Source organism: Suncus etruscus, chromosome 1 (assembly GCF_024139225.1).
Source record: "Suncus etruscus isolate mSunEtr1 chromosome 1, mSunEtr1.pri.cur, whole genome shotgun sequence".
NCBI lineage: Eukaryota > Metazoa > Chordata > Mammalia > Eulipotyphla > Soricidae > Suncus > Suncus etruscus.
In genome coordinates, this window is record NC_064848.1 from 5,907,095 (window position 1) to 5,931,421 (window position 24,327).

The window sequence follows — 24,327 nt, forward strand, 5'->3', positions numbered from 1 at the left end:
AAAAAGAAAGAGATATCATGAACTGTAGCTTGATTCCAGTTTGGAATTCTCTGCCCCCAAGTCCTCTGGGCTCTGAGAGGGAGATAGTCACACTTGGCCTCCTGCTCCTCACAGGGTTTGCTGGAGGCTGAGGGTCCTTAGGGTTTAGGGCAGAGAAAGGGCAGCCTCAGAGATACCTGTCCCTTGCTCTGGCAGAGGGGACTACATTGGAGGTGGTGTCCTCAGGATGGGGCGCAGAGCTAAAGACTCAGGCTTTTCCCCAAACAACTCACCATTTATTCACAAAGTCCTGGAATTCCAGGCTGAAGACACTACTGGGCAGTTTCGGGGGAGGCTGTAAAGACAGGAGAAGAAATGAGAGGTGCCGTGCTTTGTATCCTGAATCTCCTCCCATGGAGAGAAGGCATTATCCTGTCTCATCAGAACAGGGACACTGTTTCAGAACAGTATTGACTCTGTTTACCTCTCTACATAATGGACATAATGGTTTCAGGGACTCCATGTCTGATGTATCCACTACAAACCCTGGTATGCGTCTTGTGGAAACTGCCACTAGTTTCTAGCATGAGGCGAATGTGTGCCTCTGCACCTTACCTGCAGGGTCCAGACCTCACTGCACTGGGGAAGTGTGGAGACTGTATCACAGAGTCAGGGAGTTCCTAGACACTGCCCAGAATGACACCTCACAGATCAGTACATCCACCACAGCCCAGCAAAGGCATAAGGACTGCAGGGGACTGAGCTTTATCTGAGTCAAAGGTAAAAGTCCACTCCAAACCTGTTCTGGAAAGCTGGCCTTGCTGTTCATCAGGACACAGGGAAGTTCTAGGGCAGAGAGACCCAATTTAGCCTCCAGCAGCCAGGCCAACCCTCCCAGTTTGGAACCTCATGGGGAAGAAAGCACTGAACATGCAGCATGTGACAGAGGGACCCGGCCATGGTGCTGTCAAGCCTCCTACAAGGACATGGGACAGGATAGAAGTAGTGCTGAGCTGAATTGTGGGGAAGTACAGGAGGAAAGTTCCATGGGCTTCAGCCAACAGTGACTGCAGGAGACATGAGTTTGAGCCCAACACCAGGGAAGCATTGCCTGAGCACTGTGCTAGAAGCAGCCCCGAGCACAACTGCATGTGGCCACAAAACCCCAGTGATCTCTGTATGCTTACTATTCTGTAAGCATTGTGATGTTTTCTGGATCTGTTTCCGGATGGTAGTGACTCCTAAATGCTCAGGAAGTCCAAGGATCACACCAGGCCAATTGGGTAGATGATTTCTAGCTTGGCCCAGCAGTACAGGGGTACTGGAGGCCACCTGGGCAGCACCAAGGGTAGGGGAAGGCACTTTGATCCCCTGGCATGGAATGCACTCCTGTCAGTCAATTTTTTAAGTTGTGTTTTGTTTTTGTTTTTGTTTTTTTTTTGGTTTTTGGGTCACACCTGGCGATGCTCAGGGGTTACTCCTGGCTGTCTGCTCAGAAATAGCTCCTGGCAGGCACGGGGGACCATATGGGACACTGGGATTCGAACCAACCACCTTTGGTCCTGGATCGGCTGCTTGCAAGGCAAACACCGCTGTGCTATCTCTCCGGGCCCAATTTTTTAAGTTTTGGGGCCACACCTGGCTATGCTCAAGGGTTATTCTTGGATCTTCACTCAGGAATTAGTCCTTGCTATGCTTGAGGGGACCAAATGGGATGCCAGGAATCATGCCTAGGTATGCAAGGAAAAGATCCTCCTTGCTGTACTATTGCTCCAGCCCCTCTCCCTGACTCTTGTCTATTCTACTGGCACTTTGTAGAGATAACCTTGATTTACAGTAATAATGTGTTGTCTTACTAAGTATTTTGTCCTCCTAAGTCTTCTTAGTCCTAAGTCCTTCTTAGTCCTACTCCACCCCCACTCCAGGGATCAAAACCCAGGACTTCACACATGCAAGGCAAGTGTTTCTACCTCTCAGCCACAGTCTCAGGCCAAGAACTTTGCTTTTTCCATCTAGGCATGTCCACTTTATTTCTACCCACTCCATGTGTTTAGCACTTAGACATGCAGAAGAGGGGCTGGAGCAATAGCGCAATGAGGAAGGCCTCATAGTTTTGCCTTGCATCAGGCCAACTCAGGTTTGATCCCTGACTTCTTAGATCGGGGGTCCTCAAACTTTTTAAACAGGGGGCCAGTTCACTGTCCCTCAGACCATTGGAGGGTCTGACTCTAGTAAAAACAAAACTTATGAACGAATTCTTATGCACACTGCATATATCTTATTTTGCAATGAAGAAACAAAACAGATATAAATACAATATGTGGCCCACAGGCCATAGTTTGAGGACCACTGTCTTAGATGGTCCCACGAGCCTGCCAGGAGTGATTCCTAAGCACAGAGCCAGGAATAACCGTGAGCACTGCTGGTGTGACTCAAAAACCAAAAGGAAAAAAAATATGCTAAGAAATACTTGGTGAAAGAGCAAAAATGTGAAAAAGCAAGGTGGAGGCTTCTGGATAGGAGAACTCAGGAGATATGCCCTGGGAAATGGCTTGCTGCTCAATAGCATGCAAGGCCTAGAGAATAAAACATCTAGTACGCCACTCACAAGCATCCTCGCTATGGGATTGACTTACAGGTTCCCATTCAGAGCAGCTGAGTTTTGTTCCCAGGCCATGCTCAGGAGCGTTGAGCATCACTGGGCCCCAAAGGATGGTGCTGTTTGGAACCTGGTAGTCATCAGGGGTCACTGCTGGCAATTGCAGGAGAACATGTGGTGGCATCAAACCAGGATGGGCCACACGTTAACACAACACTAGGATTCTTTGGGGTGGAGAGAAAGTACAGTAGGTAAGGCATCTGCCTTGCTCGTGGCCATCCCAGGTTCGATACCTGGCATCCCATATGGTGCCCAAGCACTGCCAGGAGTGATCCCTAAGTGCAGAGCCAGGAGTTACTCCTGAGCACTGACAAGTGTGGTGCATCCTCCCCTACCCCGCTCTCTCTTACCCCCCGCAAAAACCATAAACCACCAGGACTCTTCCTGGCCCTGAGTTTCTCTCTCTTTTTTTTTAATCCAGCCTCTCAGTTCTCTTAAATATCTTATAACATGGAACAAAGACAGTCCAAAGTGAGAGAAGCCGGCAGTACTCACCTCATTGACTATGTAATCCAACAACTCAAAGATTGCCATGGGTGGTCGGCTGTCCATTCCATATGCTACAGGTTCCATCAAAAGGAAAGGAAAACATTTGTCACTTGTCAATATGTAGCTAGAGGCTGAGCTTGGATCCCGGGGGGAGGGGGGGTGTGTGTCAAAGAGGTTCTCGACAACAAATAGAACAACCATAAAGAAGGGATCTACCAAGGCCGCAGGCTGACATCTAGCTTGACACTCTGGGCTCTGCTGCATCTGAGATTTGTGATCTTGGGCAAACTAGTTAGCCAGTAGTCTAACTTTGAGTTCTGCAATAATTTCAGGATTCCCTGAAGATGTGCCCTGGAAATCTCTTTTCCCTATAGAGGGAGCAGCAGATGAGATAATAAGTAAGTAACAGGAAGATGGAATTTCTTTTATTTTTTTTGGGGGGGGAATTTCTTTTATTTTTGGCACACCCGGTGATGCTCAGGGGTTACTCCTGGCTATGCGCTCAGAAGTCGCTCCTGGATTGGGGGACCATTTGGGACGCTGGGGGATCGAACCGAGGTCCGTCCTAGGCTAGCACTGGCAAGGCAGACACCTTACCTCTAGCGCCACTGCACCGGCCCCATAGATGGAGCTTCAACACTAACCTCATTACATGTGAGGCTGGTCACACACTGGCCACTGAATTGTACACTTTAAAATGTGTATTTTAGAGGCCAGAGTGATACACGGTCAACACAGGACAGACCCAGTTCAATTCCCAGCATCACTTATGGCCCCCAGACCTGCCAAGTCACTCAGGAGTGACTTCTGAGTGCAAAGCCAGGAGTAACCCCTGAGCGCCGTTAGGTATGACACAAAAATAAAAAAATAAAAAATAAAAAAATAAAAAAGTGTATATTTTAATATGGTGTTTATTACTTCTTATAAGTATACCAAAAAATGAAATGCCAGATTTATTAAAATATCTATCAAGGGGACAGAGAACAATCTCAGGGCAGGAACGCATGCCCCAAGTTAAATCTCCAGCACATGGTACCTGAGCACTGTCAGCGGAGACCCCCAGCAGAGTTGGGAGAAGTCCTTAAGCACACTGGTGTGTACCCCAAAACAATGCACATCAAATGCTATGTTGGGAATACAGGTGATGTGGCTAGTGACGATGTCCTGCATTACCTGCTCTGCTGCCCAGCTCCAGACTGGCACTCAGAGAAAGGACTCAGTCTGTGGAAAATGTACCAACAACCACCCAGAAGCCCCAATGGTAAATGAAGGCCACATTGGGCCACTCACAGCTGAGGGGCCTCCCAGGGGTTCTTGGCCTTGGTGGCGTCTCGGCAGCATCTCCCTCCACCGGACACCCAAACATCAGCTCCAGCTCCTTGGCGTCAGGAGGCGGGATGGGGTACCTCCCCACGGCCATCTCTACCAGGGAGAGCCCCATGCTCCAGATGTCCGACTGCACCGAGTAATGTGTTCCCTGCAATCGCTCTGGCTGCAGGAAAGACACAGGGAAGTCGGTTGCATGCTAGCCTGACCATAGGGCAGGTGAGTCTACATGTCCACAGGCTGTTCCGAGCTGACCTGTTCCCTCTGCCTGCCCACTCCATCTATGGATTCCCACTCACCTGGATGGTGCTTCCTGTCTGCCCCATGCCCCCCCTAGATGCACAGCTCCACCCCCTCATAATTGCCCCCCATGAAACTGGCCCTGAATGAAGAGTAGCCAGCCTGGTGAAGCCATGACTGTTGCTTTGGCTATGATCCCAATCTGATCCTTGTCCCTAATAAGTAGGACAATCTGTACCAAATCCAGCAGGAGATGCTCCTCTTGTTCTGATTGTGGGACAGGAAGAGGCTGGACCTGGGCATGAGCCTCTGTGAAGCAGCAGTTCTGCCACTGGACCACATGGTATGAGGGAGGACGCACCAGACCATCTGGGGTCAGGAGGCCCAAAGCAAATCACAACTCTGGGACTTAGCAGTTTTATTAAGCTGAGTATTTTCGTTTTTCTGTTACGTAAAGTGGGTTGAAGAAGACAGCACATAGGTAACATAATCCCTTCTGTCTGCCTGCTGTAGCTACTGAGAAAGCTGTTTTTAATTAACATAAAGAACTAGGGCTAGAGCAATAGTACAATGGGGAGGGTGCTTGCCTTGCAGGACCAGCGTCTGATCCTTGGTATCCTATAGAGTCCCCCCCACCCCCAAGCACAGCCAGGAGTGATCCCTGAGTACAGAGCCAGAAGTAGCCCCTGAGTACTGCTAAATGTAGCCCCAAAACCAAAGAAAAATAAAATGAAGATCTATGTTGATCTCTGCAAAATACTCCCCCAGTTGTCACCGATGTGAGAGGAGCCAATCGGGTAAAATTCACAGCTCTGTACTAAACACTGTTCTTTCTTGCTAAGCACTACTTGGTAGTAACACCTGGATTGCAAGAGCCTGACCCCCCAAACTGAACCTCTGCCCCATCGAACATCCACTGAGACAGCAACTAGATCTCTCTCACGGGAATTTTCATGAACTGCAATAATGGGCTCTGTTGAAACAACAAGACCACTAAGCCCTGGATTGGTACATCCTGGAGCACGTGGACCCATTCTGAACCTGAGCTCAACTGTTCAGCTTTCAGACACAGGGAAGAAACTAAAGGGTTTCAGTTTCTTAAAAGACTTGAGTCACTGGAGCAGAGGGGCCAGGGAGAGATGGCTGCAGTGGCTCAAGTCTCACACCAGAGGGCGGCAGGAGGCAGGCAAGAGAACTGAGGGTATGGGCACAACCTTCCACAGAAGCTTTGGGCAGTGGGCCAGGCACTGCCAAAAAGGCAAAGGAGGGCCAGTGTGGCCTGGAGGACTGATTGGCTTTCCATCTGCTGCACCAAGGCAAGGGCGCAGGTCAGCAACCTCTCTGAATTCTACAATTTGTCTAAGATGAGCACAATCACTGTCCATTAGGGACCAGACTTGCAGTCCCTGAGCCAGATCCTTGGGGCCCAGAAAGACCCTCTGTGGTCTCTTCCTGCCCAAAAAGCATGTGCATCAGCTCTCTGGGCCCCACACAGGCCAACACATGAAGAATCAGAAGAGGAGCAAGTCTGGGTGGGGACTGAACCAGCATGCAGACAGCAACCAGGCTGAGCTGGCAGCAATGATGAGGGCTGGGGAAGGAAAATGGGAGCAGCAGTGAGGGGGAACAATGGAGGCTGGATGGGGCTGATGGTTCTCATTAACTCCAAAGAGTGGGCACACCCTGACTCAGGTGGGGAAGAGGCATGTCTGGGCATTTCTGGTTTGAGGTCCTGAAAGCAATCCAGCAGGAGTGTGTGAAGGGAGCTGGACCTTGATCTCTTCAGAACATACACCATGTGCTGAGAACATCTGAGCACTGGCCACCAGCAGAGTTATGCTGAAGCAATTCCCCTCCTGTGTTCCAGGCCCCATAAGCTTATCCTGCTCCCAAGTCTATGAACAGTCAAAACCATGTCTGGTTTTGCTGCCTCGCTCCACAGGGGCCACCGTGCCTCACCCAGCATGGCTCTCTTCCTCACCCAAGGCCCCACCACTGGCCCCTATCCATGACTTGACTAGAAGCTAGAAATGAAGAGCCCACTGTCCATACCGACATGTAGGACCTGGTGCCCACAAAGGAGTTGGCCATGGAGTCGATGAGCTGTCCGCTGACCCCAAAGTCACAGAGCTTGATCTCCCCACGGGAGTTCACTAGGATGTTAGAGGGTTTGACATCTGCAGGAGAGAAAACAACAGAAAAAGAGGGAATGAACAGGAGTAAGCTGGGAGAGGGAGGGTCAACACATCAGACAGACCAGCCTCGACCATGCGTCCAATACCTGCTGCCCCACAGTACACACATAGGATCTTTCATTTCCCACTGTGCATGGTTTCAAGAAGTGGTCTCAGGAGAAGTTATGACATGCTGCTGACAGCAGGACACAAAGCCAGTAGGTTTCAGGGCTTGTGCTCAAGGATCACTCCTGGAGGATCGGGGGACCATATTAAATGCCAGGAATGGAACCCAGGTTGGCTACATACAAAGAAAGTGCCCTGCCCACCATACTATCACTCTAGCTCTTGGATTTCCACTCTGAGGATTCAATATTAGTCAGAAGATCCACATGAAGATGTACCATGAATAATCAATAATAATAGTTGATCATGAATTATTAATAAGAATATCTTAGAGAGCCAGAGCCATAGCAGGTAGGACGCATGTCTTGCATGTAGTTTACCCAGGTTCAATCCCCAAATCCTAACTGGTGCCCCAAACCCCTTGAAGAGGTGATCTCTGGGTACAGAACAGGAGTAAGCCCTGAGCTCCCACAGGAAGTGTCCCCCAAACCATAAAAATAATGAATCCTGTATGCATATTATGAATAAAGATCTCAAATTCTGCTGGTACAACCACTCCCACCAATGAGACATATGACTGGCCAGAAAATACCGAGACCTGCGCTTCTATATAAGGTTGCAGACCAAAGCCTGCAACACTGAGGTACTGCTGTTTGAAGCCAATGATAGAGCATGTAGGTTTTATGAGTAAGTGTGCAAACCAATGGATTTACTTATGATTCTCTTCATTGACATCATATCTTAACACTTTAGTTTAGGGAAGCCTTATGCTTGAAGGGCTGCTCCTCAGGGTCCAGGTGGTATCAGAGTCCATCCTGGGCCCCTTCCCAGCTGGGATCTTCCTTGTTCCCATGGCTGATGCTGACTCCACTTGCTGTTTGCAAAGAGGTGAACCTCTAAATGTCGGATTTTTTGTTTGGGGGCCATTACCAAACTCAGGGCTGACATTTGACTCTGCACTCAGTGCTTACTCCTGGCTCTACACTCAGGGATGACTATTGGTAGTTTTCAGGGGGACCATATGGGAGCCAAAGATCAAACTCAGCTGTGTGCTAGACAAGAACTTTCCTTGCTTTGCTATTTCTCAGGCCCCCAAACTCCTGAATGTTCTCCCTCAACCATCTCATCAACACAACTGCCCTGAGGGTGGGTGTGCTAAGTACAAGCACTGCAGCTGCAGATGGGAAATTGAGGCTGAAACTTGATAAAAGATCCCAGGCCTGGGCTTTGTTGATACACATCAGCAAGCAATGCGACTTATTCCATGTGGTCAAGGGTGGCAGGACTCAGAGAGAAGTGAAGCAGACACTTACAAAACTTCCAGAGAATGAGAGGAAATAAGCCATCCCATCTACTCTACCAAAGTCAATGAACAATGAAAAACACACACTAATCACATTTATTGTTTGTTCTGGGTTACCTTGGTGACAACCTGTTCTGTGCTTAGGAATCACTCCTGTTGGGAGGGTTTGGGGCACCAGATAGGATACTGGGGGATTGAACCTGGGCAAGCTATGTGCACGATAAAGCACTCTACCTGCGTCTACTATGGCTCTGGCCCCCTAAGATATTCTTATTAATAATTTATGATCGATCATGATTAATTATTGATTATTCATGAAACATCTTGGAGTTGACTTATTTTCCCGGGGGTGGCGGGGGAGCTTCCAAACACAAATCTCCGCAGGCCCAGCAAACCTCCCTGCTATCTATCTTAGGTCAATGGGGCTGGCAACTCAGGCGCAGGCCTGAGGATTCCCTGGGTCATTAAAGTAGCACCAGCATTGTTCAGAAATCTGTGGTACCAGGAAATGATCTGGGGTCAGCCAGACAAATATGACATGCCTGAGGCACTGTACTACATCTCCAGCCTCCATTTCTTCCTTTTTTGCTTCTGTTTTGTTTTTGAGCTACATCCTGCATTACTCAGGGCTTACTCCTGGCTCTGTACTCAGAAATCACTCCTAGAAAATTCAGGGACCATATGAAATCATGGGGATCAAAACTGGGTTGGCCACATACAAGGAAAGTGCCCTACCTACTTTACTATCATATCACTCCAGGCCCCCAATTAACTTTTTTTTTGGGGGGGGGCACACCCGGTGGTGCTCAGGGGTTCCTCCTGGCTGTCTGCTCAGAAATAGCTCCTGGCAGGCACGGGGGACCATATGGGACACTGGGATTCGAACCCACCACCTTTGGTCCTGGATCGGCTGCTTGCAAGGCAAACGCCGCTGTGCTATCTCTCCGGGCCCCCCCAATTAACTTTTTTTGGGGGGGGGCCACACCCGGCATTGCTCAGGGGTTACTCCTGGCTGTCTGCTCAGAAATAGCTCCTGGCAGGCACGGGGGACCATATGGGACACCGGGATTCGAACCAACCACCTTTGGTCCTGGATCGGCTGCTTGCAAGGCAAACACCGCTGTGCTATCTCTCCGGGCCCCCCAATTAACTTTTAAACCAATTCTACTCCATCTACTTAAAGATATTCCCAAGAATGAGTTGGAAAAACAATCACCCCTGATATCCCACACATCCTTCCTCAGATGCCTCCTAGTCACTCATCTTCTCCATCCTGGGTCGGGTTGTGACCAAGTGCCGCAGTTTCTGCCCAGGCCCATCTTCTGTGCTCAATACTGGTGCCTGGATTGCACTCCTGCCCAGGGTCCTTCCTCTGTGCTCAGACCTGGTACCCACGCTGTATTTCTGCCTAGGCTCTTCCTCTGTGCTCAGACCTGGGCCCAAGCTGCAGTGGCTGCCCAGGAGGGCGGTATCCACACTCTGCAACATCCTTGAGTTTGCTTTCTATTCACGTGGCAAGCAAGCCTCCTCTTACCAGACTTACATAACAAGCCTTCCTCCATCCCTGGCTGTCAGCTCCAGGGAACAAGCACCACCTGCCTGCCTGAGGCTGCAGATTCTGGGGGAGGGGGAACAGAGAAGAGCAGAGTGAGCCAGGAGGGGATTTTTCCTGCTGGACCCTATTTGACACACAGCCCCGCCTGGTGACCCAGAAGCTGGAACAGAAGATGCCTGGAGACACAGTCCCCAGGGGCTGGAGCTAGCAGGCCAGGCCCCCAGGGGCAGAAATGAGATCCCCTGTCAGATCAGGCCACAAGAAAATTCTCCTCTCCAATGTCCACCTGCCCCTTTTGCCTTCCCTGCTCTGTTCCTGTCCCCCTTCTCTTCAGGCCAGGCCCACAGAGATTCTCATCTGCTGGGAGCAGAGCACCAAACCCTTACTGCCTTTCCAAGCCCTCCCTCATTTTACTGACCTCCCCGACTTTCCAGTCCCTGTGTTCCCTGTGTTCCATGTGGCTGGGTTGGGGCCCTGCCCTCTAATCATGCTGGCACACTGACCCCTTCTCACCCACTCACCTGCTTCTAGCTCCTGGGACTCCCAAATTAGCTCAGTTCCCCCACAGAGTTGGTACCCATCACAGGCACAGCCCCTCTTTGCTTCCAGAGACCTTCTCCTGGACTTAGTGCCGCTCCCTAATATGACAGGGTGCAGCTGAGGGAGGAAAGCACCAGTGGGCCTTGGACTGATCATTGCTGGGAAACTGCTGAACTAGTAATGTGAGAGATGGCCATCCTGTGGTGTCCAATGAGGGTGGGGAGCCTTCCGAAGGAACCAAGAGGATGGGTTTTTTGTTTGTTTTTAGGCCTCCTACCCCAGCTATACTTAGGGCTTACACCAGGCTCTGTACCCCGCATATGGAGGTTAACTCCAGAGCAATCACTCCTAGTATGTGTCATGGGGTTGTGGGTGGAGAGATAGGAGATGACCAACCAAACCCAAGTCTGTGGTATGCAAGGTAAATGTCCTACCCACTGTACTATCTCTTCAAGCCCCATGGAAGATTTCTCTTTGAGGGGAGCAGGGGTAGTCATCAAGTAGTACATTGCAGACTGGGCAAATGGGACAATGCTAAGTCCGGGGGGACACAGGACATGTGGACAGGGACTCTAAACTCAGGGCTTGTATATATAAATGTGAGTCAATTACCCCTGAACCATCTCCTTGAACCCAACTAAAAAGGGAAGTTTATGGAAAAAATCTGTGAAATCAATTATTTTTCAACCACAAAAATATCCTTTCTTTTAAGGACTCCAAATGATTCCCTTAGTACATAATTGGTTTTTTCCCCTGTGGTCAAGTGGGTCTTCAGAATTGATTCTAAGGCGTCCTCCTGGAGAGAGAGGGAGGGGGACGGGGGAGAGTTTGCCAACACTAAACTATACCCCACACCCAAAAAAGAAAATGATTATGATAACCTAAACTATGAGTATTTTCTTTCCCTTTAATAAAATAGGGAGGAGGGATGTTGTGTATAGTAAATATTTTAGGGGATTATTATGTTACTGACCCTACCCTGATGGGTGATTGTGCCCTACCCTAGGGTGTGACCTGGCATTTTGCCCCCACCCTAGTGTTGGTACCTGATTTTGGGGGAATAAAAACAAGGGTCTGTGGAGGTGAGGGGCTTTAGTGCAGGAAACTGATGCTAAGGCTTTTAGACTTCGTCTTGTCCACCGAGTAAAGCTAATATTCTCACAAGCCTGACTGTCTGCGAGCTGTTTATCCGCCGTTTCACCTCAGAACTGTCAGCTGGACAGGGTGGCAGACGCGTTGCTCCGAGCTGGAGGGGAAAGACCTCATCCTCCATCCTCCTCCTCAGTCCACCTCTTCAGGGGCTGACTTGCAACAGAGGGATAAGTCATGAGACTTCTGGGTATGAATTCCCCCCAAAATAAGTTGTTCAGATGAGATAATTCAGCAGCGACATACTTACTCTATACATAGTAGCCTGCATGAAGACATGAATAAGAAAGGAGTCCCTATCGTCAAAGACAGCGCTAGGTTAGGAAAGATCCAACACACTGTGGCCACACAACTGACCAGGCATAGAGACAAGTGGTGGAGGGTAAGAGGCACTGCTCACAAGCACAAAGACAAGGGGGACACTGATAAGCCAGGACAGAAACCAGCTGGGATACTGTCTGAACTGATACCACCACCCTGACTAGCTGGCCTGGCCTGCCAGGAAGATGAGCAAGAAGAATTAGCTCCCACATGAGCACTTGCGTCCCCGTCCGTGTCCCCCCCTCACCCCCCCAACCCCCCACCCCTGTCTACTCTGGTTTAACTCAGTGCTCAGTGTTAAAAGAAGTGACTTGGGACCAGCGCGATAGCACAGCGGTAAGGCATTTGCCTTGCACACAGCCAACAGAGGACGGACTCTGGTTAGAATCCTTGCATCCCATATGGTCCCCCGAGCCTACCAAGAGCGATTTCTGAGCACAGAGCCAGAAGTAACCCCTTAGCACCACCAGGTGTAATCAAAAAAAAAAAAAAAGTGACTTTCCTAGGTTGTGTATGCAAGGCAGGCAATAAGAAAGAGTGGTATGCAGGGGGCCAAAGGACAAAGGAGCAAGGGAGGGACAACAGACACTGGCTTATCTCTTGAAAGAGCTGAGTCCAAAATGAGAGGATACTGGGTAAATTAGTGCTAAAGGTTAAAGAAAAAAAAAATTTGGGCCGGACCCGGGTTTGATCCTCAGCACCCCATATGGTCCCCCAAGCCTGCCAGGGGCGATTTCTGAACACAGAGCCAGGAGTAAGACCTGAGCAAAGCCAGGTGTGGCCCCTCCCAAAATTTGTCTTTTCTAATGCCCAAATATATGGTCAACAAATTGTTTGTTTGGTTGGTTGGTTTTCGGGCCACACCTGGTGATGCTCAGGGGTTACTCCTGGCTGTGCGCTCAGAAATTGCTCTGGGCTTGGGGGACCATTTGGGATGCTGGGGATTGACCCAGGTCTGTCCTGGGTCAGCCACGTGCAAGGCAAAGGCTGAGCTATTGCTCTCGACCCAAGTTTGTTGTTTTTTTTTTTTTTGGTTTTTGGGTCACACCTGGCAGTGCTCAGGGGTTATTCCTGGCTCCAGGCTCAGAAATTGCTCCTGGCAGGCACAGGGGACCATATGGGACACCGGGATTCGAACTGATGACCTTCTGCATGAAAGGCAAACGCCTTACCTCCATGCTATCTCTCCGGCCCCGCAAGTTTGTTTTTTGACCACACCCAGTAGACCTCCTGGCTCTGCACTCAAAAACTACTCCTAGCAGGCTCAGGAGACCAAATGGGATGCTGGGGATCAAACTCAGGTTGGCCACATGCAAGGCAACACGCTACCCACTATGTTATCGCTTCAACCCTTATCAACTAGTTTTTGACAAAGGAGACGGAAACATGAAATGGAATAAAAATAGCCTCTTCAACAAATGGTGTTGAGACAATTGGATAACCATGTATAAGAAACTAAAGCTAGATCCATATCTCATACCTTACATAAAAGTCAATTCAAGGTGGATCAGAGAACTTGATATCAGACCTGAATCTATAAAGTACATAGGCAGAATTTTCCTAGACCTAGACCTTAAAGGAGTCTTCAACAATATGGTGCCAATAGCAAAGGCTATCAAATCTGAATGGGACCAAGTCAAACTAAAATGTTTCTGTATAGCAAAAGAAGCATGGGCTAAAACTAAAAGACAGCTATTCAGTGGGAGAAAACATTGTGTCTAAAAATTAACTATGAATAGCTTTGTAAATCACAATGCTTTAAATTAAAAAAATTAATTAAAAATCTGTTTTGGGGCCAGAGTGGTAGGGCATTTGCCTTGCACGCGCAAACCTAGGATGGACCGCAGCTCAATCCCCCCGCGTCCCATATGGTCCCTCAAGCCAGGAGTAACCCCTGAGCGTCACCAGGTATAGCCCAAAATTAAATAAAAAATTTTTTTGTTTTGTCTTCCTAACAGACCAAAACTCCAGGTATGCCAGTATTTGGGCTGAAATTTCCAGGGTTTTGTTGGAATGAGTGTGGGAAGCCTCCCTTGCCTTTTCATGCTTCCAGAAGCCCAGGCAGCCACAACCATGCCCACAGCTTGCCACCATGTCAGCCACAGAACTTGGAATTCTTGGACTGCCTGGCTGCATACACAGCCATGTGACAGCTCCAACTATTTCAAAATTGACAACACAGTAGAAACACACCAAATCAGATGCCACCTAAGGTTAAAAAAAAAAACCAGCAACAAAATGGTGAACTAGCGACAAGAAGTTTAGTAAATGTTCAGACATTTGAGCTCGGAGAAAAGTATAGCAGGCAGGACGCTTGCCTTGCATACAGCTGACCTGGGTTCATCCCATATAGTGCCCCAAGCCTGCCAGGAGTGATCCCTTGAGTACAGAGCCAGGAGTAACCCCTGAGTGCCACCATGTGTAGGTCCTGCCCCCAAACAAAACAAAACACACACACACACCAAAACAATGACATCTTCAGACAATGATTTAATGACTCCATTAAGATAAATAATAATTTTCACAAATTTTCTTTTGCTGGAGTTTTATTTTTGATAATTTGATTACCACTTAGTTGTATATAAGCAATATAAAGTATGTTGTCCAGTGCCTGCCGAGGACGCAGGCTTAGGATGAGTGGGAATCTGGGGACAATGGTGGAGAGAATTTTATACTGGTGGCAGGATTGTTGTTGGAACATGGGATAGCAGAAATAAATATATTACGAGCAACTATGTAAACCACAGTATTTAAATGGAGTGATAAAAATGTAAAACTTTTTTGTTTTGCCTTGTTGTGGGGCCCCACCGGATGGTGCTCAGGGCTTTCTCCTGGCTCTGCATTCAGAAAGCACTCCTGGTGTAGCTCAGGAGACTATATGTGATACCAGGGATAGAACCTGGGTCCAAAGCAAGCAAGGAAAGCATCCTACCCACACACTATCTTTTTCCTTTTTTCTTTTTACCTGGTGGTGCGTAGTAGTTACTTCTGGCTCTGCATTCTGAAATTACTCCTGCCAGACTTAGGCCAGGCAAGATCCTTACCCACTGTACAATTTTAAATTCTAATGCTATTTTAAGGCTTCCAAAGGCCTCTTTGTAGCAATCCTGACAGAGTTTTAAAGACCTCTCCCTGCAAAAAATAAGAGCACCAGGCCCGGAGAGATAGCACAGCAGCGTATGCCTTGCAAGCAGCCGATCCAGGACCAAAGGTGGTTGGTTCGAATCCCGATGTCCCATATGGTCCCCCGTGCCTGCCAGGAGCTATTTTTGAGCAGACAGCCAGGAGTAACCCCCTGAGCACCGCTGGGTGTGACCCAAAAACAAAAACAAAACAAAAACAAAAAAAAAATAAGAGCACCATCTACAAAAAACTCACTTTGACAACCGTGACTGGGCAGAACTTTCCTTGGGACCAATAAGGAAAACCCTACCCTAGACTGTAGCCCAGGACTCTTATTAAAAAAAAAAAAAAAAAAAAAAAGATTTCTTATTACAGAGGCCCAACTTGGACAACAGAGGCTGAGCAGAACCCTTAGATCCATAATATCCCATACTTGGGCTTAGGGACTGAATGAAACAGGGAGCATCTGTTACAGAAGACTGAACACAACAATGATGGAACAGAACCTCTAGAACTGTAAAGACTCTAACCTAGACACTATCCTAGGACCTTCGCAAATACCAACACCACTAGCTACAGTGGCCTCATGTTCTCATCCACAACTGAGAGGAAAGTTTCCTGGCACCACATAAAAAGCCCTTGGGATGAGGTAATGAGTATCTATGGAGCCAGGGGTTGATTCCAAGATGGTATGCTTCAAGGATGGAGAAGCCCTGAATCTCTTAGGCCATGGAAATTCCCATTCTCCCCCTAAGCTTACTGTGCCTATGCAAAAAAAAAAAAAAGTGGAGGGAATGCCAAACACTTCTTTTTCTTGTTTTGTTTTGATTTGTTAGTTTTTGACTTTATTTTCCTTCTCTTTTTTCTTCCATTTTTCTCTTCCCTTTTCACTTCTGTGGTTATTATTTGGTGATTTTTTTTCTTTTCTTATTAACCAGGTGCATTTTTTCCTTTTCTTTTCTTTTTCTCTTTCTTTTTTTGGTAGTTGCTACCAAATTTTTTCTTCCTTTTTTTTTTTTTTTCTTATCCTTTTTATCTCAAACAACAACAGAATAGATAATCTACAACAAGCTGTAAAGTGGAGACCAGTTACACTAGTATTCTGGGAGGAAAAGGAAGGAGATATGAGATGCATGCTGGGAACGGGGGTGGAGGGAGGACAACTCTGGTAGTGGGAATGCCCCTCATTCATTGTCACTATGTACCGTAAATAATTCTGTGAAGAAAAAAGTAAAAAAATATTTATAATCAAAAAAAGAAAAAAAAAAAAGAAAAAAAAAGAAACAGGCAGGAAAGGTCCCTAATCCTGATGAACTAAGAGACCCTCCAGAGCCAGCATGTAAGATCCTCAATTAACCATTACCTAAAACTCTTTTCCCACACAGCCTTCCTTAACGGCTCTGAGGAGACTCCAGCTTTCAGCCCTTGCTACCTTTTTCTATCTAAGGACCAAAAAAGCTGCTGGAAGCCTGGGGAGGAGATGAAGTGTGGAGGTAGGGGAAGAAAGGCGCCTGTTCCAGCCAGCCTAAAAGATGCCACAACCACAGGCTTGCTGAGCCCCAAATACCAGTAAGTCATTTCAATAAATTGCTTTTTGTTTTTGTTTTTGGTTTTTTTTGCTTTGCTTTGAGATCCACTCAGCAGTGCTCCAGGGACCATGCAGTGCAGGACATAACTCAGGCCTCCTGCATATTCCAGCACATAGAATGATTTCTCTGGCTCCTAGAGTATGGTAAGAAATATTCTAAGGCCCCATACTGGTAGAGGGGAGGAAGCACTGAGGCCCAGAATCAAGGGAACAAGGGTTCAGGTTACATGAGGAGCTGGGAGAGAGCTCACATGGCAGAGCAGGGCCTGATCCCTGGTGTACCTCATGTGAGGCCCTCTAGTGGCCCCTGAGCTCCACAGGGCTCAAGCCTCACTGTACTGGCAAGACTCGTATGCCAATCCATTGGGCCTGCATTGGGCCCAACATTGACCCCTTTGCCCTCTATTAAAAGCAAATAAGAATATTTAAGAATGAACTAGGTAGAAGGCTAAGTGGGACTCACAGACTCTTACTTATTCTGAACCTGAATAAGTAAATAGTACAACAGAATACATGGTTAGTGGCTCCATGTAGCAACCCTGAAGTGTTAGAAAAGTCACCAGTGGAGGTTTGTGGGCAAAGATGCCAAAGGTAAAAATCTGTGCCAGAGCACTTGCTTTGCATGCAATTGACTCTGGTTCAATCTTCAGCACCATATATGGTGCCCTGAACCCAGCCAGGAGTGATCCCTGAGCACAAAGCCAGGAGTCACTCCTGAGTACTGCTAGGTATGACTCAAGGCACCCCTCGCCCTGCACCACAAAGGTACAAACATTCAGTTGTAAGATGAATATGTCAGAGGATTTAAGGTACACACAGAAGTTTCAGTTAACATTATCATGGGGGCTAGAGAGAGTACAGGAGGTAAGGACCTGCCCTGCATGCGCCCATCCTGATCAGATCCTGAGCAATGATGAGCAGTCAGGAGTGACCCCTGAGCACAGACCCAAAAGTAGCCATAGAAACCATGGGGTGTGTGTCCCCCACCGAACGAGTCAAGCAAAAATATCCAAGTGAGGACTACAGACTCAATTTGAGGGTTGGAGCACATGTTTTGCATGCAAGACCCCAGTTCAAGTTCATGGATCAAGTGATCCCCTGAGCACCACTGAGAGTGCCCGTCTTCAAATGGGGCCAAAGCCAATAGTATAGTGGAAAGGCCAGGACCACGTACCATCCTGTTAACACTTTCATCTTTCTTCTTTCTTCCTTCCTTCCTTCCTTACTTCCTTCTTTCTTTCTTTCCTTCCTTCTTTCCTTCCTTCTTTCTTTCTTTCTTTCTTTCTTTCTTTCTCTTTCCTTTCTTTCTTCCTTTCTTTCTTTACTTCTTTCCTTTCTTTCTTTCTTTCTTTCTTTCTTTTTCTCTTTTCTCTCTCTCTCTCTCTCTTACTTTTCTTTTTTTTTTTTACTCTATCCCCCCATCCATTCCCCCTGCAGTTGGCTCTGTGGTAGAATGCCTGTTCACATAGGTGAAACCCCTGCACACTGCAGCAGATGATGACCCCAAATCCAAAACCAGCCCTGCCGCTATCTAGTTCCTAGTGTGTCACAGCAGTGGCAACAAGGATGAAGGGAAGGGGGCTGGGGCAGGGATCACTCCCTCCAGACAGAGCAAGTGCAATCTGTGATGGAAGAAACCTCAATCTCCCTGAAATCTCCTCAGGGCAGCTTGGAGAACAGGGCTCTGCTGAGGGAGCTAGCAAGTTATCTTCCCTGACAGTCTGACTGCAGGAAGCTGCTGACAGCAGGAGGGAGGGATGAGCAGCTATGCTGCTGCAAACCTCTTTCCGATGAACAACCCAGTTCAAACAGAGTCTTAATTCCAGCACACATACCAGGCCCTACCCATTTTTATCTCTATTTTTATCTCTCTTCATGCTCGACTTTTGCAACCAAGTTCATCATTTTTCTTCCCTCCCAAGATTCACAATGGGCTTTTACTCTCTACTTGGTGGGCCTCTCTGCCCAGTTATCTCCTCACCCAAAAAGCAGACACAGGATGACAAATGAACATAGACAAGAAGGCAGGTTTTTGGGGCTGGGACAATAGTAGAGCAGGTAGGGCATTTGTCTTGCAAGCAGATGACACGGGTTTGACCCCCGGCATCCCATATGTTCCCCCTGAGAACAGCCTAAAAACCTTGAGCATCACTGCCTGTGACCAAAACACATGCCAAAAAATATTTTTAAAGGCAGGCATTCAGTGATCTGGTTTTTTGTTTGTTTGTTTTTTGTTTTTTGTTTTTGTTTTTGGGCCACACCCGGTGGTGCTCAGGGGTGACTCCTGGCTCTCTGCTCAGAAATAGCTCCTGGCAGGCACGGGGGACCATATGGGACACCGGGATTCGAACCAACCACCTTAGGTCCTGGATCGGCTGCTTGCAAGGCAAACGCTGCTGTGCTATCTCTCCGAGCCCAGTGATCATGTCATTCCAAGAAACTGTTTAAATGGAGTGGGGGGAAGGGTCAATTCAGGGACCTTATGTGGAGGTGCTCCCCACATACAATCAAACCAGGTCAGCCATGGGCAAGCCAAGTGCCTTACCCACCTCTCTGTCTCCGTTCCCATAACTGAAAGAGTAAGCCTCGGTTTCCCCTAGCCAGCTACAAGTGGCTCCATTTCAGATGTCAAAATTCTACATTCTACACATTCCTGCAATTTCCAGGGCTCTCTTTAAGACTATATGAGCCCACAGTTTACTCAAGATCAAATGTTTTGCCCCCAGGCCTTGAACTTACAGGCTGTACTGAGGCCAGCGAGTAAATATGTACCTAAACAAATGGTCACAAATACATATAGAAACAGGCAGGCAGCCTCCATTGGCCTAAGTCAGGAATGCAAGATGTCCGTCTTATCTTAGCTATACCCAAACTAACTGGGGACCTTGGAAAGCAAACAGGAATCCTCTGACAATTCACCGATAAGAAATGCAAAGACTTTATTTTCCCCCTAAAACCCGGTACAAGGAGCTTAACCAAGCTTAGTCCTAAATTTCTTTCTTTTGCTTGTCAATAAACCTTTTCGTCTGTTTCTAACTCTGGGTCTGGGCATATTTATTCAATATTGTCATTACAGAAAATATGGCAGAACCTGGAAACCACTAACAGAGAAACACACGGTCCCTACATCAAAATCAAATGGTAAGGCCGGAGGAAAGGGGTTATATAGACTAAAGGAAAAGAGGGGTGGGAAGGACTGGCAGAAAATAAAAATGCTTCTGGATTTTCTCATTTCTAACAGCCCCTTAGAGTTGACCATTTTACAAATGTGGAAATTAAGACTCAAGAGCTGCACTCTAGACCCCCAAATCACAAAGTCTTTCCCTAACTTGCTTCAAGCCCTCTTTTTTGAACAAGAGCAGCTGTTTGTCCCTCAGAAAGAACGCCACGTGTTTAGTGCTAGCCGACACAGGAATCTACTGCCATTCAAGTGAGCTAGGACACTGTTCTGACATGCTGGCACCCCCTTTCCTCACAGAAGAAGATGTGGGGGAAGACAATGTAGAGAGGTGAGGCCAGAAAGCAGTGGCTTTTCAGTGGAGTGGAAGGACATGTCCAGTGCCAGGACCATGCCAGAGGAAAACAAGAGGCCAAGGGAGCAGCACAGCCTGTGGCCAGTCAGTAAAAAGGCCATAGTTCCCAATGGCTTGCCAGCCCTGCCTCGGGCATCCAAGGGATAGGCACCCAGATGTCAGGGTGGCACTTCCAGGAGACACGAGAGCCACAGCATCCTTTCCACACCACACCTACATGAGGTCGATGCTTCCTCACTCCAACTTCTGGGTCTGATGCCAACAACTGTCAAAGAACCTGGTACTGGGGAACCCACTTAGGTTCCAGTGCCACATCCCAGTGCTCTGGAAGGGCCACCTGCTCCCATGTTCAAGACCCTCCTATTGGACAGCAGTAGCATGTCCTAACCACTCACTAAGCAGCCACTATACAGGAGCACAAAAGTCAGTGCTCCATAGATACTCTGGTTTAGGGGGAAATTACAAGCTACCATCAGAGAAAAATAAACTTCAAGTGGCATAAACATTTCTCCACCTTGATCCTACCCAAAAGCCCCATCAATGCCCAGGAAGAAAGACACTTCCTTGAGTTGCCCCTTTTTTTGAGGATCCCCAGTAAGAGTCTTCCATCCTCCATGCACCATGAGAGCTTTCCTTTTAAGACTCACCTCACCCCAGGAGAGATAAGAGACTCAGGCCCAGGGAGCTGAGCTCAAGGCTCAGGATGAGCCTGGGCTGAGTCAGCAAAGTGCTGTGTACAGAGCTGGGCTGAAGGATCCTTTCTGCAAAGAGCCCCTCACCCCTTATACTAGAGGCCTGCAACCGCCTCCCTGGGGGTTTCTAAGGACACAGAAACTCCAGCACCCAGTCCTGGGGGCTCAGAGCATGCATGCTGTGCAGCTGAGGGGACAAGGCAGTTCTTTTCAGAGTGGATGACACTGTCCAAACAGGGGAGATGGAAAGCCATGGGGATTGAGAGGACGGGAACCTGGGGTACAGGTGGGGGCCCTTTTTATTTGTTCACTTAAAAGAGGCAGATTTCGAGGGCTGTGGAGTGGTTTTCTTTGTTCTGTTTGTTTTTGTTTTTTTCTTTTTGGGCCATACCTAGTGATGCTCAGGGATTACTCCTGGAGATGCGCTCCTGGCTTGGGGGACCATATGGGACGCCAGGTGATCGAACCACTATCCATCCTAGGTAAGTCAGACATCTTACCGCTTACGCCACCACTCTAGCCCCTTTCTTTGTTCTGAATAGGGGTCAGTGGCCCCCAAAAATCTAGGATCTGGGGGCCGGAGCAGTGACGCAGCGGTAAGGCATCTGCCTTGCTGGCACTAGCCTAGGACAGACCACGGTTCGATCCACTGACGTCCCATATGGTCCCCCAAGCCAGGAGCAATTTCTGAGTACATAGCCAAGAGTAACCCCTGAGCATCGCCGGGTGTGGCCCCCCAAAAAACAAAAACATCATCATCAACATCATCATCATCATAATCTGAGATCCTCTGTTCTAAGCAAACATGACTCACTTCTGACTGCATTCCTGCTCCATGAACAGGAAGGGGTTTAAATTGTGGCCCCCATTTGATTCTGAGAGGGCAGTTCAGACAGTGGCCAACTGGGAGATGAGTGGGCAAGGGCAGTAGCGGAGTACATAAGGTGGGCCCCAGACAGGTATGGAGGCACAGATGACACTTCCTGTCATGCAGAGACAGGGAACATGCACAGGACATGACCCAGGTACAGTCTTAGGGTTGCCCTCATATCCCAGAAAAGCACTATAAAAGCAGAACAGTCTCCTGCATGGAAAAGGCAGAGTAAACTTCTACAGGAGTTCGCCCTGCTCACTCTCGATAAAGACACCAAGCAAAAACCAGTGGGGCCACCTCACTTCCTGCTCATGGCTGCCAATAGCATGTCTGAGGGAAGCCTCAGGAAATCCTCAAAAAGGAGGGCCAGATCCATTGAGGATGCTGTAAGGGTCCCCACTGGGGCCCTGAAGATCCCTCAAATACCACAGGGCTAGGACCCCAAAACATTTGTCAGTCTCAGCACAAGCTCAAGCCTCCACTCTGCCCAGAGCAGAGTAAAACTCTCCCAGGGAATTGTAACAAAACTTCCCCAGGATGTGTCATGGCTTCTCTGCTTCACAGAAACCCATCCTGGGGCCACCCAGGCCCTCATTAGGACATGAATTTCTTATATGTTTGTCTTCCACTTCTGAAAAACTCCAATTTCTCCTTCACTAGCAATCTTCCTCGATCAACTTTTTCTTTTTCTTTTTTTGCTTTTTGTTTTTGGGCCACATCCGGCGGTGCTCAGGGGTTACTCCTTGCTGCCTGCTCAGAAATAGCTCCTGGCAGGCACGGGGGACCCTATGGGACACCGGGATTCGAACCTACCACCTTTGGTCCTGGATCGGCTGCTTGCAAGGCAAACGCCGCTGTGCTATCTCTCCGGGCCCTCGATCAACTTTTTCACTTCAAATTCCAAGCAAACAGAAATAAAACTGCCTCTTTAGAAGCTATGGGTATGGGTCTCCCAAAGAGTAAGCCCCAAGGTATAACAACTCTCCATCTGAGACAGCCTTGGCTGGCTGGTGCAGAGACTGGAGTATGGAGAAATAGATGGTATCTCAGTTCAATCCCCACTACCATTAGGATCCTGTGAGCCATCTTGGGAATGATCCAAGAGTAAACCCTGAGCACCACCGGATGTGGCTCAAAAACCCAAATAAATAAATAGGTAGATAAATGAATACATAAATAAAAAGCTAGGCTGGCTTTCTTAGAACATCAGGCTAACAATCCATAAAGATCAGGCAGGTTGCATACCACTTCATCTGACAGAAGGATAAGAAAAACACTCTTCTTAGCATTTATTGATCTTCACCAGCCAGCAACTCCAAGTCAGAAATAATTTACAGGGTAAGTTGTAGGAACTTCTTATTGATCTCAATCACATAAGCCATGTCCAGGAACTCCATCAAAATCCGAGTCTGCTCATTAGTGTAAGCTCAGAACAATACAGGGCTAAAGTGATAGGCATGATACCCTCTCAGTGACAGTACTGCAAACCACAGTGCCTAAAAGGAAAATAAAAGGGAGGGGGAGTGTTTGTCATAGAGGCAAACTGAGCACATTGGTGGAGGGAAATGTGCACTGGTGAAGGAATGAGTGTTGGAACAGTGTATGACCAAAATACAGCCATCAACAATTCGAATATGTGAGTCTCAAGGTGATTAAATGAAGGGAGGGAGGGAAAGATGGAAGGGAGGATAGCAGGAAAGGAGGAAGAAAGGGATGTAGAAAGGAAGACAAAGCAAGCAATACTCAGCTGATCATGCAAACCCCTGCCTTAAAGTGCAATGCTATATCTCAAGATATTCCTCTCCACCTCCCTTTAAGTCACAGCCTCATGATTTGGGTGGTTGAAGTGACCAATGAAATCCTGTCACAGTGTACATACATAGTATATGCACAGAGACCTTGGAGGATAATTCTTTCCAGAGCTCTAGGGTGATGAAAAAACTCTCTTCTTGCTGTCATCTGTGTTTCTATCGAGAACTTAAAATAAACTGGAGAGAGTACAGGGGTAGGGCATTTGCCTTGCATACTGCTTGCCCAGTATTTGATCTCTGACATCCCATGTGAGCCCCTCAGACCATCAGGAGTAATTCCTAAGCAGAGCCAGGAGTAAGTAACACCTGAATACCACTAAGTGTGGCTTCTCCCTTAAGGCCTCCTCACCCCTAAAAAGCCATCAACTTAAAGCTAACTGGCTGTTTAGACTGTAAATTGGCTAGGAAGTCTTTTCTGCAAAGAACTGTAATATTAGATTATAAGGTCTTCAATGGTCTTCTTCACAAGCAACTATTCAACCTTACCATCATTATGGCACAAAAGTAGACACAGAAAAGCAAACAAATTAAAAGAAAATGTTTTCCACTAATTTTTTTTTGGGGGGCAATAGTACAATGGGTAGGGCATTTGCCTTGAATGTGGCCAACCTGGGTTCAATCCCCAGCACCCCGTATGATCCCCCAAGCCCTTAAACACAAACAAAAAGGCATGGCTGTGCTATCAAACTGTCATTTATGGACAGTAAAGTTTGAATTTCCCACACTTTTCACATCACAAAAATTTGAGAAACATTTTAGCCTGTATGTTAAACAAAAGGCAGCAAAACAACTCTGGCCTATGAGTCACCCATCCTGCCATAAATACTTTTATTGTTTCATTCTGT

At 47.8% G+C, this 24,327-nt stretch overlaps 1 protein-coding gene across 1 annotated transcript in view; it reads right to left on the reverse strand.

Annotated features, from left to right (window-relative positions):
- MAP2K1 (mitogen-activated protein kinase kinase 1) overlaps nucleotides 1-24,327 on the reverse strand; it is a 103,872-nt gene that overhangs the window by 1,951 nt on the left and 77,594 nt on the right. Inside the window, exons 7-10 of the mRNA XM_049782804.1 lie at nucleotides 6,746-6,870; nucleotides 4,418-4,619; nucleotides 3,134-3,198; nucleotides 273-334 (exon numbers count right to left, since the gene is read on the reverse strand). Of these exons, the coding sequence (XP_049638761.1) occupies nucleotides 273-334; nucleotides 3,134-3,198; nucleotides 4,418-4,619; nucleotides 6,746-6,870 (454 nt within the window). The remainder of the gene's footprint in view (nucleotides 1-272; nucleotides 335-3,133; nucleotides 3,199-4,417; nucleotides 4,620-6,745; nucleotides 6,871-24,327) is intronic.